Here is a 13,045-nt window from a genome sequence, read left to right on the forward strand (position 1 = left end):
AATTAAATCTAGAATCGGCTTCCTATTTCACAATAAAGCATCCTTCACTCATGCTGCCAAACATCCAAACTGACCATCCTACCGATCCTCGACTTTGGTGACGTCATCTATAAAATAGCCTCCAACACTACTCAACCAATTGGATGCAGTCTATCACAGTGACATCCGCTTTGTCACCAAAGCCCCATATATCACCCACCACTGTGACCTGTACGCTCTCGTTGGCTGGCCATCGCTTCATACTCGTCGCCAAACACACTGGCTCCAGGTCATGTACAAGTCTCTTCTAGGTAAAGCCCTGCCTTATCTCAGCTCACTGGTCACCTTAGCAGCACCCACCCGTAGCACGCGCTCCAGCAGGTATATTTCACTGGTCAACCCCAAAGCCAATTCCTCCTTTGGTCGCCTTTCCTTCCAGTTCTCTGCTGCCAATGACTGGAACGAACTGCAAAAATCACTGAAGCTGGAGACCCATATCTCCCTCACTAGCTTTAAGCACCAGCTGTCAGAGCAGCTCACAGATCACTGCACCTGTACATATCCCATCTGTAAACAGCCCATCCAACTACCTCATCCCCATACTGTATTTATTTATTTATTTATCTTGCTCCTTTGCACCCCAGTATCTCTACTTGCACATTCATCTTCTGCATACAGTGCCTTGCGAAAGTATTCGGCCCCCTTGAACTTTGCGACCTTTTGCCACATTTCAGGCTTCAAACATAAAGATATAAAACTGTATTTTTTTGAGAAAAATCAACAACAAGTGGGACACAATCATGAAGTGGAACGACATTTATTGGATATTTCAAACTTTTTTAACAAATCAAAAACTGAAAAATTGGGCGTGCAAAATTATAACCTCCCTTATCTTACCTCACTTGCATTTGCATTCTTTTTTCTACTGTATTATTTACTGTATGTTTGTTTATTCCATGTATAACTCTGTATTGTTGTATATGTCGAACTGCTGTGCTTTATCTTGGCCAGGTCGCAGTTGTAAATGAGAACTTGTTCTCAACTAGCCTACCTGGTTAAAAAAAGGTGAAATAAAAAATAAAATAAATAAAGTCACTAAACATAAATGTGAAAGACTGGTGGAGAGCATGCCAAGACGCATGAAAGCTGTCATTGAAAATCAGGGTCATTCCACCAAATATTGATTTCTGAACTCTTCCTAAGTTAAAACATTAGTATTGTGTTGTTTAAAAATGAATATGAACCCATTTTCTTTGCATTATGAGGTCTGACAACACCGCATATTTTTTGTTATTTTTACCAGTTGTCATTTTCTGCAAATAAATGCTCTAAATGACAATATTCTTATTTGGATTTTGTGGGAAATGTCAGTAGTTTATAGAATAAAACAAAAAAAATATTTTACCCAAAAACATACCCATAAAATATAAAACCAGATAAACTGATCATTTTGCAGTGGTATCTTAATTATTTCCAGAGCTGTATATATATATATATATATATATATATATATATATACAGTACCAGTGAAAAGTTTTGACACACCTACTCATTCAAGGGTTTTTCTTTATTTTTACTATTTTCTACATTGTAGAATAATAGTGAAGACATCAACACTATGAAATAACACATATGGAATCATGTAGTAACCAAAAAAAGTGTTAAACAAATCAAAATATTTTTTAAATTTGAGATTCTTCAAAGTAGCCACCCTTTGCCTTGATGACAGCTTTGGCATTCTCTCAACCAGCTTCATGATGTAGTCACCTGGAATGCATTTTGATTAACAGGTATGCTTTTTTAAAAGTTAATTTGTGGAATTTCTTTCCTTCATGCTTTTGAGCGAATCAGTTGTGATGTGACAAGGTAGGGGTGGTATACAGAATATTGCCCTATTTGGTAAAAGACCAAGACAATATTATGGCAAGAACAGTTCAAATAAGCAAAGAGAAATGACAGTCTACCATTACTTTAAGACAGTCAATCCGGACAATTTCAAGAACTTCTAAAGTTTCTTTAAGTGCAGTCGCAAAAACCATCAAGCGCTATGATGAAACTGGCTCTTATGAGGACCGCCACAGGAAAGGAAGACCCAGAGTTACCTCTGCTGCAGAGGATAAGTTCATTAGAGTTACCAGCATCAGAAATTGCAGCCCAAATTAATGCTTAACAGAGTTCAAGTAACAGACACATCTCAACATCAAATGTTCAGAGGAGACTAAGTGAACCAGGCCTTCATGGTCAAATTGCTGCAAACACAAGTAATGGACATTAGGCTGGTGGACATCTGTCCTTTGGTCTGAGTCCAAATTTGAGATTTTTAGTTCCAACCGTCGTCTTTGTGAGATGCAGAGTTTGTGAACGGATGATCTCCGCAAGTTCCCACCGTGAAGCATGGAGGAGGAGGTGTGATGGTGCTTTACTGGTGACACTGTCAGTGATTTATTTAGAATTCAAGGCACACTTAACCAGCATGGCTACCACAGCATTCTGCAACGATACACCATCCCATCTGGTTTGCGCTTAGTGTGACTATCATTTGTTTTCAACAGGACAATGACGCAACACACCTCCAGGCTGTGCAAGAGCTATTTGACCAAGGAGAGTGATGGAGTGCAGATGACCTGGCCTCCACAATCCCCTGACCTCAACCCAATTGAGATGGTTTGGGATGAGTTGGACTGCAGAGTGAAGGAAAAGCAGCCAACAAGTGCTCAGCATATGTGTAGAAAATAGTTTTAAAAAATAAAGAAAAACCCTTGAATGAGTAGGTGTCCAAACTTTTGACTGGTACTGTGTGGAAATATATATATATATAATTAATTTGTTACAAATCAGACTAGTCTAAAAAGGGTATTACTTAGCAGGGTTGGGGTTAGTTCCACAAATTATATTACAATTAAATTCCCTCTCTGTAAATTCCATTTAATTAAATTCAAATTCCATGTCAGTTTAGAGAATTCAATTCCTCTCAATCCAGTGTTAGGTATATTCCAAGAATTCAATGACCAATTTCATATTATCCACAATGCCACAAATTCTCATTTGAATTCAATTCCATCAGGCTTGCAGGCTGATAATGTCACCGTTCAGACAGCCTAGCTATACTGGAAATATAGAAATACAAGCTGGAAGGATTTAAAACAAATCCTGCAGTACATTTTTGATACTTGTGCATTAATTAAATTAACTGGGAAATGTACACATTGAATTCCAAAGATTTGTTTTTATTTTACAATTCCTACTCAAACAGTTAAATTCCATAACTTGAAGATTGTTGAAATTGGAATTGAATTCAATGTAAATTCTCCACTTCATGAGTGAATTCAAGAATTGAATTGGAATTTCAAATGAAATTGGAATTGACCCCAAACCTGTTACTAAGGCCTAGATTAAATCCGTAGCACAGAAGATCCATCTTATTGCGCGATTAACATTTAAAGGTAATTTTTCTGTGAATGTGGGAACATTGCCTTTAAATTTAAAGTGTTTACTATGTTAAATGAAAATTGAAATTAGATATGAATTCTATTTTGGTCATTGTAATAGTGAAATTGGTGGAGCTCCACTTCCTTCCAAGTTCAGTCCAGGGTCCCTCTGTTTGTCCTCAGTAGAGTCTCCCCATCTGGGCTCGGGGAAACTGGGACCTGGGGTTGTACTCCGCAGCTGAGTAGAGGGGAGCAGGTGAACTGGGCACAGGATACCCAGACATGCCTTCTCTCTAGAAGATAGAAAAATATCTCATGTCAAAACACTGCTTTCTATATCAGCCTGGTCATCTAGGGGCTAACTAACATGGACCTTTAGGCTAAAATTAAAGCCATGTTTCAGCCACAGTTTCGCCCTACAGTTTGCTTGTCCAGTTGATCAGTTGAATTCATCATACTGTTCAATAGAGGGAAGCAATCACTCACCATCATGCCGTTGTATCCAGGTGGGGGCTGTGTTGGTCTCATATGCTGGTCGTCATAACGGTCTGGAGGTGGCGCTCTGTCTTCATACGGGTTTCTTGGCGATGGAGACTTGGGATAGGGGTTACCCAGGGGCTGTGTCATACCTGTAGCATAGCTGACAGTTCAAAACAATATTTATAATGTTGTTGAAAGGGCACATGATCATATAACTTGACATGGAACAAAGTACTGTAGCCGATTCAAAGCACACAAATCAAAAGAAACGGGCTTGTATGGCTGGCTCCCAGGGTTGGCTAAAAATTATCTATTTAAAGTAGGTCGCATACTGCTTGGTGAAGGGCTGAGAGAGCAAAGAGATCAACATTTCAACAGTAGATTTTTTTTTGTCAATAACAAAAGATAAAATAACATGCTGTAAATGGGTATGGATAATGTCAGTGTCATGCTCCTCAAATCACTGGATGACTACTAAAACTGTGTAGAGGGAGCATTGTCCTGTTGTCGTCTCTAATTTTGTTTAACTTTTTGTCTATCACGGAGAATTGTATGTTAACACAAACAAAATGTGTACAACATCACTGCCATTGAACAAAGTATTACACTGAAAAACACAAAAACTAGCTTACTTGTATGGCTGGCTTGGAGGATAGGCCAAAGACGATCTATCTAAAGAGGGTCGAATACTGTTTGGTGAAGGGCTAAGAGAATAGAATAAAGAGAACAATATAGTAAACGGGATAATATTTTCTTTTTTGAAAAGAGGACCACAGTAATTCCTGATTACTTTTGGGGGTTTATTTAACTAAGTTTAAAAAATGTTTTGCTTGGAATGTATACATTCCATTTGACAGTCTTACATGGGCTTACCTGTACGGCTGGCTTGTAAGGTTTGTCAAAGATGATCTATCTAAAGTGGGCCGCATGCCGTTTGGTTGGGGGCTAAGAGAGTAGAGAGATCAACATTTCAATTAAAGTACATTATAACATTGCAGACCAAATAAGGATCCCCATAATGAAAGTGAAAATCAGTGGCATGTTGAATTTTGTTCAGACAGCTAACCTGTAAGGGCTGTTGGGTAAGTTGGCCATGGGAAACCTCTCCTGGGTGGGCTGAATACTGGAGGGCTTTGGCCGATTCTTCAGAAATAAGACAAATAGAGACAGTTGCTCAGGGCAATGTTTACTGTTCAAAATGTAAAAATGTTGCTTGACAGTGTAATAAACTAAAACAGAGATTGTTGCTACATAATCTAATTGGACAATATAATGTGCAATAACAAAGACAAGGAAATGCTTCAATATTGTGGTGCGAAACTCCTGGTGAAATGCATAGCACATAAAATTAAACAGGTTTCACTAGATAACTGTTCATTCTGATCAAACAGGCTTTTTACATGGACGATACATTGAAGATAATATACGACAATAACTTGAAACAATAGAACACTATGGAAAATCAAAGAAACCGGGCCTAGTTTTCATATCAGATTTTGAAAAGGCTTTTGATAAAGTACGATTACAATTTATATTTTCAGTAGCAGTCAAAAGTTTGGACACACTTACTCATTCAAGGGTTTTTCTTTATTTTTTGTATTTTATACATTGTAGAATAGTAGTGAAGACATCAAAACTATGAAATAACACATACAGATTAATGTAGTAACCAAAACATATATTCTACGTTTTAGATTCCTCAATGTAGCCACCCTTTGCCTTGATGACAGCTTTGCACTCTTGGCATTCTCTGAACAAGCTTCACCTGGAATGCTTTTCCAACCGTCTTGAAGGAGTTCCCACATATGCTGAGCACTTATTGACTGCTTTTCCTTTAGTCTGCGGTCCAACTCATCCCAAACCATCTCAGTTGGGTTGAGGTTGGGTGATTGTAGAGGCCAGGTCATCTGATGCAGCACTCCATCACTCTCCTTCTTGGTCAAATAGCCCTTACACAGCCTGGAGGTGTGTTGGGTCATTGTCCTGTTGAAAACAAATGATAGTCCCACTAAGCGCAAACCAGATGAGATGGCGTATTGCTGAAGAATTCTGTGGTAGCCATGCTGGTTAAGTGTGGGTTGAATTCTAAATAAATCACTGACAGTGTCACCAACAGGGCACCCACAGACCATCACACCTCCTCCTCCATGCTTCACTGTGGGAACCACACATGCAGAGATCATCCGTTCACCTACTCTGGTCTCACAAATACACGGCAGTTGTAACCAAAAATCTCAAATTTGGACTCATCAGACCAAAGGACAGATTTCCACCAGTCTAATGTCCATTGCTCGTGTTTCTTGGCCCAAGCAAGTCTCTTCTTCTTATTGGTGTCCTTTAGTAGTGATTTCTTTGCAACAATTTGACCATGAAGGCCTGATTCACACAGTCTCCTCTGAACAGTTGATGTTGAGAAGTGTCTGTTACTTGAACTCTGCAAAGCATTTATTTGGGCTGCAATTTCTGAGGCCGGTAACTCTAATGAACTTATTCTCTGCAGCAGAGGTAACTCTGGGTCTTCCTTTCCTGGGAGTCAGTTTCGTCATAGTGCTTGATGTTTTCTTTCGACTGCACTTGAAGAAACTTTCAAAGTTCTTGATATTTTCCAGATTAACTGACCTTCATGTCTTAAAGTAATGATAGACTGTCATTTCTCTTTGCTTATTTGAGCTGTTCTTGCTATAATATGGACTTTGTATTTTACCAAATAGGGCTATCTTCTGTATACCACCACTACCTTGTCACAACACCACTGATTGGCTCAAGCGCATTAAGGAGGAAAAGAAATTCCACAAATTAACTTTTAATCAGGCACACCTGTTAATTGAAATGCATTCCAGGTGACTACATCATGAATCTGGTTGAGATAATACCAAGAGTGTGCAAAGCTGTCATCAAGGCAAAGGGTGGCTACTTTGAAGAATCTCAAATTTAAAATATATTTAGATTTGTTTAACACTTTTTTGGTTACTAAATGATTCCATATGTGTTATTTCATAGTTTTGATGTCTTCAATATTATTCTACAATGTAGAAAAATCTAAACATAATGGAAAACACTTGAATGAGTAGGTGTGTCCAAATATTTCTCTGGTACTTACTGTAGATATCTATATATATATAAAAAAAAGAAAAATATATATTTCTGTTACCAGAACACTGTGTAAAAAAGTGCCATGCATGTATGTATGTATGTAATATGTAAAATGTATATGTAAAATGTATGTATTGGTGGCAAAAAAGCTGTAAAAACAAAGTTATTTTTGTCCTCCGAAGAGGGGGTTAATAATAAAAATAAAAATTAGACTAAAAAAATTGAAGACGAAGGAATTAAGGACTATTCAGCTATGTACAATAGCCATGGCGATGTAATTCATCCTGTGATTTGTACCAGTGCAAAGGCTGTTTCTCGCCATCTCCTATGGTCATTAGAGTTTAGTACCCTGTGATTTGGTTGGTTTTACGACCTTAGAAGAATACCTGCAGTTGAATTTATCTGAGGTAAAAGATTAACTCATAATTGCTGGGAGATAAAGAATCCCTAATTTAGCAAGATCTCTGGATGTGTCATCACCATTGGAATTATCATTATACTATATGTTGGTCAAATACCATGTGGAGATTTAAGTAAAGGACTCAAGCTACTCACCGGCATGTCTGAGGCAAACACAGTGTTGGTGAACATGTCATCTTGGTTATTTCTATCATATGTTGTTGGTGACATTGCATTATTTGTGTAACTGAAAAGAGTGAAATATACATTATAAATATATGATAAGTGTCTCGTCATTTCAAACCTGAAACAAGACTGTGGACAAATGTACCCTACAGAGGGTAGTGCATACGCCCAGTACATCACTGGGGCTAAACTGCCTGCCATCCAGGACCTCTACACCAGGCGGTGTCAGAGGAAGGCCCTAAAAATTGTCAAAGACCCCAGCCACCCCAGTCATAGAATGTTTTCTCTACTACCACATGGCAACCCTAACCCTAACCAGAGTGCCAAGTTTAGGACCAAAAAGACCAAAAGACCAAAAGGCTTCTCAACAGTTTTTACCCTGAAGTCATAAGACTCCTGAACAAGTAATCAAATGGCTACCTGGACTATTTCTTTACTTATCTATTGTTCACCTAATATCTATTTTTTACTTAAAAATCACACTGTTGGTTAGAGCCTGTAAGTAAGCATTTCACTGTAAGGTCCTTTGTACCTGTTGTATTCGGCGCACGTGACAAATAAACTTTGATTTTGATTTGATCTGAATCAATTCTGTTAAATATTTTTAACAAGCTTATTTCCTGATACTAGGTGCCATACAATGTGCAAAACACATGGAAATAATTCGCCTTGTCCAAACTCTCTCCCCCTCTCACCCCACTGTCCGATCCTTTTGTTTCTCAGCTGGTTTCCTTGAGTAATGGACACACTGGACCGTCACACCAACAATAGCAGCCAGGGCCAATCCTGGTAGAGTTGCTACCAGGGCGAAAGTCAAGATGGTCCACTCAAAGTCGCAATTTTCCCCTATGTACCACGTGTTTATGTAGTTGTTACACCTGAAAAGGAACACAAAAGCAAATTCTGAATACTTTTCTAATTAGGTCTGATGCCAAAACCCAAAAATATAAAAATATATACCAATATGCACTGAGTATACAAAACACTAAGAACACCTGTTCTTTCCATGACCTAGACTGACCAGGTGAATCCAGGTGTAAGCTATGATCCCTTATTGATGTCACTTGTTAAGGCAGAGATCGAAATGTACACAATAGTTACCCAGAGAAAAATGAGGGAGAGTCATGTTTTTTCAATTTCAGGCAGGGGGAGGGTTTAGTATTTATTTATTTTCGTCCAGGGGAGGGTCATGTAATTATTAATTGATTAAATTATTATAGTAGGCTATCTCATGGCTTTACGAAAAGCATGCTCAGAAAAGCACGAGGTGAAGTTATATTTCTAATGTATTTCTTTCCCAATCATGAGCCCGACCTGCCCTGCTCTTGCTGATGTAAAACCTTTTGTACTGCCTAACCGATGACTGTACTGTGTACGTTGGCACTTCAGGAGGCGAGAGAGAGAAAATAGCCATATATGTGAGCACGGACTACGCATACTGATGTCCTGTTCAGTTTGAGAGGGAGAGCATGAAGGTGAGAAGGGTGACCATAGGTAAGCTTGCTACAGCTATAATTGATTTGAATAAAAACAATGTTTCTTTGCCCATAATGAAGCTATTTATCAGAGTTATTGACCTCACATAAGCCATATTCGAGTAATTTACAAAACTTGCATTACTATGAAACGTCAGCCGTGGAGATGGACAGTGTATGGGTGCTGAATAGGCTAATTCGAGAATGCCTAATTCATTTAAACAGTCTTCATATTGTAATTTAAATGAGGTAAATTACTCGAATTGTAATTTAGGCTATTAACAACAAGAGGTATTTGTGTTGGAGAATATTTCTTCCTATTCATGAAATTATCGAAAAGCCTACCTGTTTGACAGACAAAATGATAGTCTACTATCCAAACATAATAGCCCATAGATGTAGCTATGCTCTCTTGGGCAAACACATGAAACAAGCTCCAGTAGGCTAATCATTTTGAGTGTGGACTGTATTAATGTACTGTATGGTAATATATGGACTGGACGTACGCTCCTCGTTCAAACCATGATGCTGGGAGAGAACATGCGATCATGGTGCAGGACATGTGGCCTAAAAGGAGCTTGCATCTTTCATCGAATATTAGTATAAATGTCCAGCAAGCTATTCTAGTCTAGCTTCTCCTGCGTCTCCAAGAGCTAAATATCCTTTTTGTAAGGAGAGAGGAAATTTAACAGTCAGTAATCTGGTGTGGTCACCAGCTACAGTAAGTACTGCAGTGCATCTCCTCCTCATGGACTGCACCAGATTTGCCTGTTCTTGCTGTGAGATGTTACCCTCTCTTCCACCAAGGCACCTGCAAGTTCCCAGACATTTCTGGGGGGAATGGCCCTAGCCCTCACCCTCCGATCCAACAGGTCCCAGACATGCCCAATGGGTGGAAGATCCGGGCTCTTCGCTGGCCATGGCAGAACACTGACATTCCTGTCTTGCAAGAAATCACACACAGAACGAGCAGTATGGCTGGTGGAATTGTCATGCTGGAGGGTCGTGTCAGGATGAGCCTGCAGGAAGCGTACCACATGAGGGAGGAGGATGTCTTCCCTGTAACACACAGCGTTGAGATTGCCTGCAATGACAACAAGCTCAGTCCAATGATGCTGTGACACACCGCCCCAGACCATGACGGACCCTCCACCTCCAAATCGATCCCGCTCCAGCGACGGTGGGTTTGTGCCCATAGGCGGAGTTGTTGTCGGTGATGTCTGGTGAATACCTGCCTTACAACAGGCCTACAAGCCCTCAGTCCAGCCTTTCTCAGACTATTACGGACAGTCTGAGCACTGATGGAGTGATTGTGCGTTCATGGTGTAACTCAGGCAGTTGTTGTTGCCATCCTGTACCTGTCACGCAAGTGTGCTGTTTGGATGTACCGATCCTGTGCAGGTGTTGTTCCACGTGGCCTGCCACTGGGAGGACAATCAGCTGTCCATCCTGTCTCCCTGTCGCGCTGTCTTAGGCGTCTCACAGTACGGACATTGCAATTCATTGCCCTGGCAATATACATTGCCCTGACATAAACTCTTTAAAATAAAAAAAACGTCCCTGTATATATATATTATATATATATATATATATATATTATTTATTGTGTCTGCATAATATGCATAAAAATGTATTTGGGAAAATTATTCAATTGTATTACATGATATTGTTGTTACAAACTAGATTTGTGTTGACTGTGATATTCTTGGGAAGTAGGGTCTAAGGGCAAACACTGAATATCATAGAGACAAACCAGGCCTACCTGATGATATGCGGCTGCTGTATTCAACATTGATTGGCTTTCTCTCTAATTCATTGCATGATACTTCAGTTTTAACTGGTTCAGTTGCGCTCCATTTTTGCAGTTGACAGACAACTTTAGCACTGTTACAAACTTAGACTCCTATTTTTGAACAACAGCTTGTATAGAAATCAAAATGTCTCTGGTGCTGCAGCATGTGCTAATTCGTTGTCATGCTCTGCTGTAGTATTAAAACAGACTCTACTTGTCTCCACTCATGTAAAATTAGATATAATTGTATGAAATGCATTTATAAAAAGCCATTTTTTCAAGGACCGCAAATAAGATGGTAGATTAATGCAGTGCTTTTAGTGTAATAGATATCTTTTCACCCCTACCCTTGTCCACGGTGGTCTGCGGATCCACAAACTTCTTGTTACTTTGCCATGTAAAACTGCATATCTAAGCCTCTGGTCTGTCGTAGGAGTGAAGGTAAATGGTAGGCCTGTTCTCTGCTATCAACTTTATGTTTTAATTAGTATATGGCAGGGTTATTTTTTTTTAAAGCGTTCAAGAGAGTGTAGGTAAACAAAAAGGAAGATGTTCCTAATGTTTGATATATGCAGTGTATATACAAATATTGAGGGAAAAGATTGTGGGAAATGCTGAAACATACCTACAAAATGCTTTATTGTCCTTACAGTAGCATTTGCTCTTGTCACTGCATTTAGGTGGTAAATGTGTCCTGCACACTTCAAAGTCCTTTATTCCTACACACAATGTCACTGGATGTAAAAACAAAACATGTAATTGAAACATTACATTTTTCAATTGTTTTGGCTAAACAACATCATGAGCAACTAAAGACACAATTTGATAAAGAGCACTACCTTCAAACAAAGGGCCTAGCCAACAAAGAGCGTATAAAGCAGCAGGACCCTGATTTAAATCTATATTTAACATGCCCATTTTAGAAGTGCCATCAGTGCATAGCTACAGTAATGTTACAATATGCCATTTAACAGACACTTTTATCCAAAGCAACTTAGTCATACGTGCATACATTTTTATGTACAGGTGGTCCCGGTAATCAAACCCACTATCCTGGTGTTGCAAGCATCATGCGCTACCAACTGAGCTACAGATGCTATATAACACAGGTTTGCGTTCCAGATTTCTTCAAAAGATTGCATTGCAGAAAAAGATGCTACTCACAATCTGGTGACGTATATTGTCCAATAACTGTGACAGGGAGCAGAAATATTAAACCCAGCAAAATATAGCCCTTCATCTTCACTCTTCTATGACCAAATGTGTATGAGAGAAGTAATACCAGTCAAACATTTATAGCCTTCTCCCACGTCAGAGCTATACTCATGTTCAGATAATGAGACAATGTAAAGTTTATGGTTAGGCAGGGTATAATCACAAGTACTATCGTAATGTTTTGAGTGGTTCTTCCCAATGTAGTGGGGTAGTTCCGTGAAATGAGTGCCTTTTGCATCCATTTGGTATTCAAAAGAGACATTGAAGATCTAATAGTCAAAGTATATTATAAAAGCAGGTGAGCTGGTTCTACTCTTTTTGGCCATTTTTTGGTGTGTGGCAGACCAGGGGGTTTGATCAAAAGGTTTACACTGATTAGACACGGACACAAGTGTGATAGCTCAGTTTCAACCGTATTTATTAAACCAATAATGAAAAAAATAATAATAGGTATCCTCCAGGAGACCTCCTCCGGGTTACCGTCTTCTGGGCTCCGGGGTATTACTGTCCCCTTTGGGGGAAAAACCAGAGCCCCTTCGGTTCTAGCAGATGACTCTCCCCGAACCCCCCGTCATGGACTGGGGGCGGTGTGTCACAGCATCATCGGACTGAGCTTGTTGTCATTGCAGGCAATCTCAATGCTGTGCGTTACAGGGAAGACATCCTCCTCCCTCATGTGGTACCCTTCCTGCAGGCTCATCCTGACATGATCCTCCAGCATGACAATAAACGCAGTTGACAGTGAGAGGACATTTCTTTTTTTGCTGAGTTTAGCATATTTTGTCCACACACAAAGTCCTCAAGGAGGGAAACTTTATACTTGACACGTCATCTATGTGACTCCCTACAATAATAATCTGTTTACTGTGGAGCAGAGTTCATGTTGGGGCGGAAGCGTAGCCTAGTGGTTAGAGCATTGGCCTAGTAACCGAAAGGTTTCAAGTTCAAATCCCCGGTTCTGCCCCTGAACAATGCAGATAACCCACTGTTCCTAGGCC

The 13,045-nt window shown here is 39.5% G+C and overlaps 1 protein-coding gene across 1 annotated transcript; it reads right to left on the reverse strand.

Annotated features, from left to right (window-relative positions):
- Window positions 1-3,190: 3,190 nt before the first annotated feature.
- On the reverse strand, window positions 3,191-12,151 carry zgc:158432 (uncharacterized protein LOC555281 homolog). The gene is made up of 9 exons (XM_046307218.1): window positions 11,997-12,151; window positions 11,458-11,566; window positions 8,261-8,443; window positions 7,536-7,626; window positions 4,954-5,030; window positions 4,761-4,832; window positions 4,520-4,591; window positions 3,894-4,047; window positions 3,191-3,700 (listed from the first exon to the last, which is right to left on the reverse strand). Exons 1-9 carry the CDS (start codon window positions 12,070-12,072, stop codon window positions 3,587-3,589), a joined length of 948 nt encoding a protein of 315 aa, XP_046163174.1. The 5' UTR covers window positions 12,073-12,151; the 3' UTR covers window positions 3,191-3,586.
- Between the last annotated feature and the right edge of the window lie 894 nt (window positions 12,152-13,045).

The sequence above is a fragment of the Oncorhynchus gorbuscha genome, linkage group LG16 (genome assembly GCF_021184085.1).
Source record: "Oncorhynchus gorbuscha isolate QuinsamMale2020 ecotype Even-year linkage group LG16, OgorEven_v1.0, whole genome shotgun sequence".
NCBI lineage: Eukaryota > Metazoa > Chordata > Actinopteri > Salmoniformes > Salmonidae > Oncorhynchus > Oncorhynchus gorbuscha.

Coding starts and splice junctions, on each gene's coding strand:
- zgc:158432 (XM_046307218.1), bottom strand. CDS start 12,072: ATGAAGGGCTATATTTTGCTGGGTTTAATATTTCTGCTCCCTGTCACA. Junction 4,592..4,760: donor CTTACAAGCCAGCCGTACAG/GTAAGCCCATGT, acceptor CTATTCTCTTAG/CCCTTCACCAAACAGTATTC. Junction 3,701..3,893: donor CTGGATACAACGGCATGATG/GTGAGTGATTGC, acceptor TCTATCTTCTAG/AGAGAAGGCATGTCTGGGTA.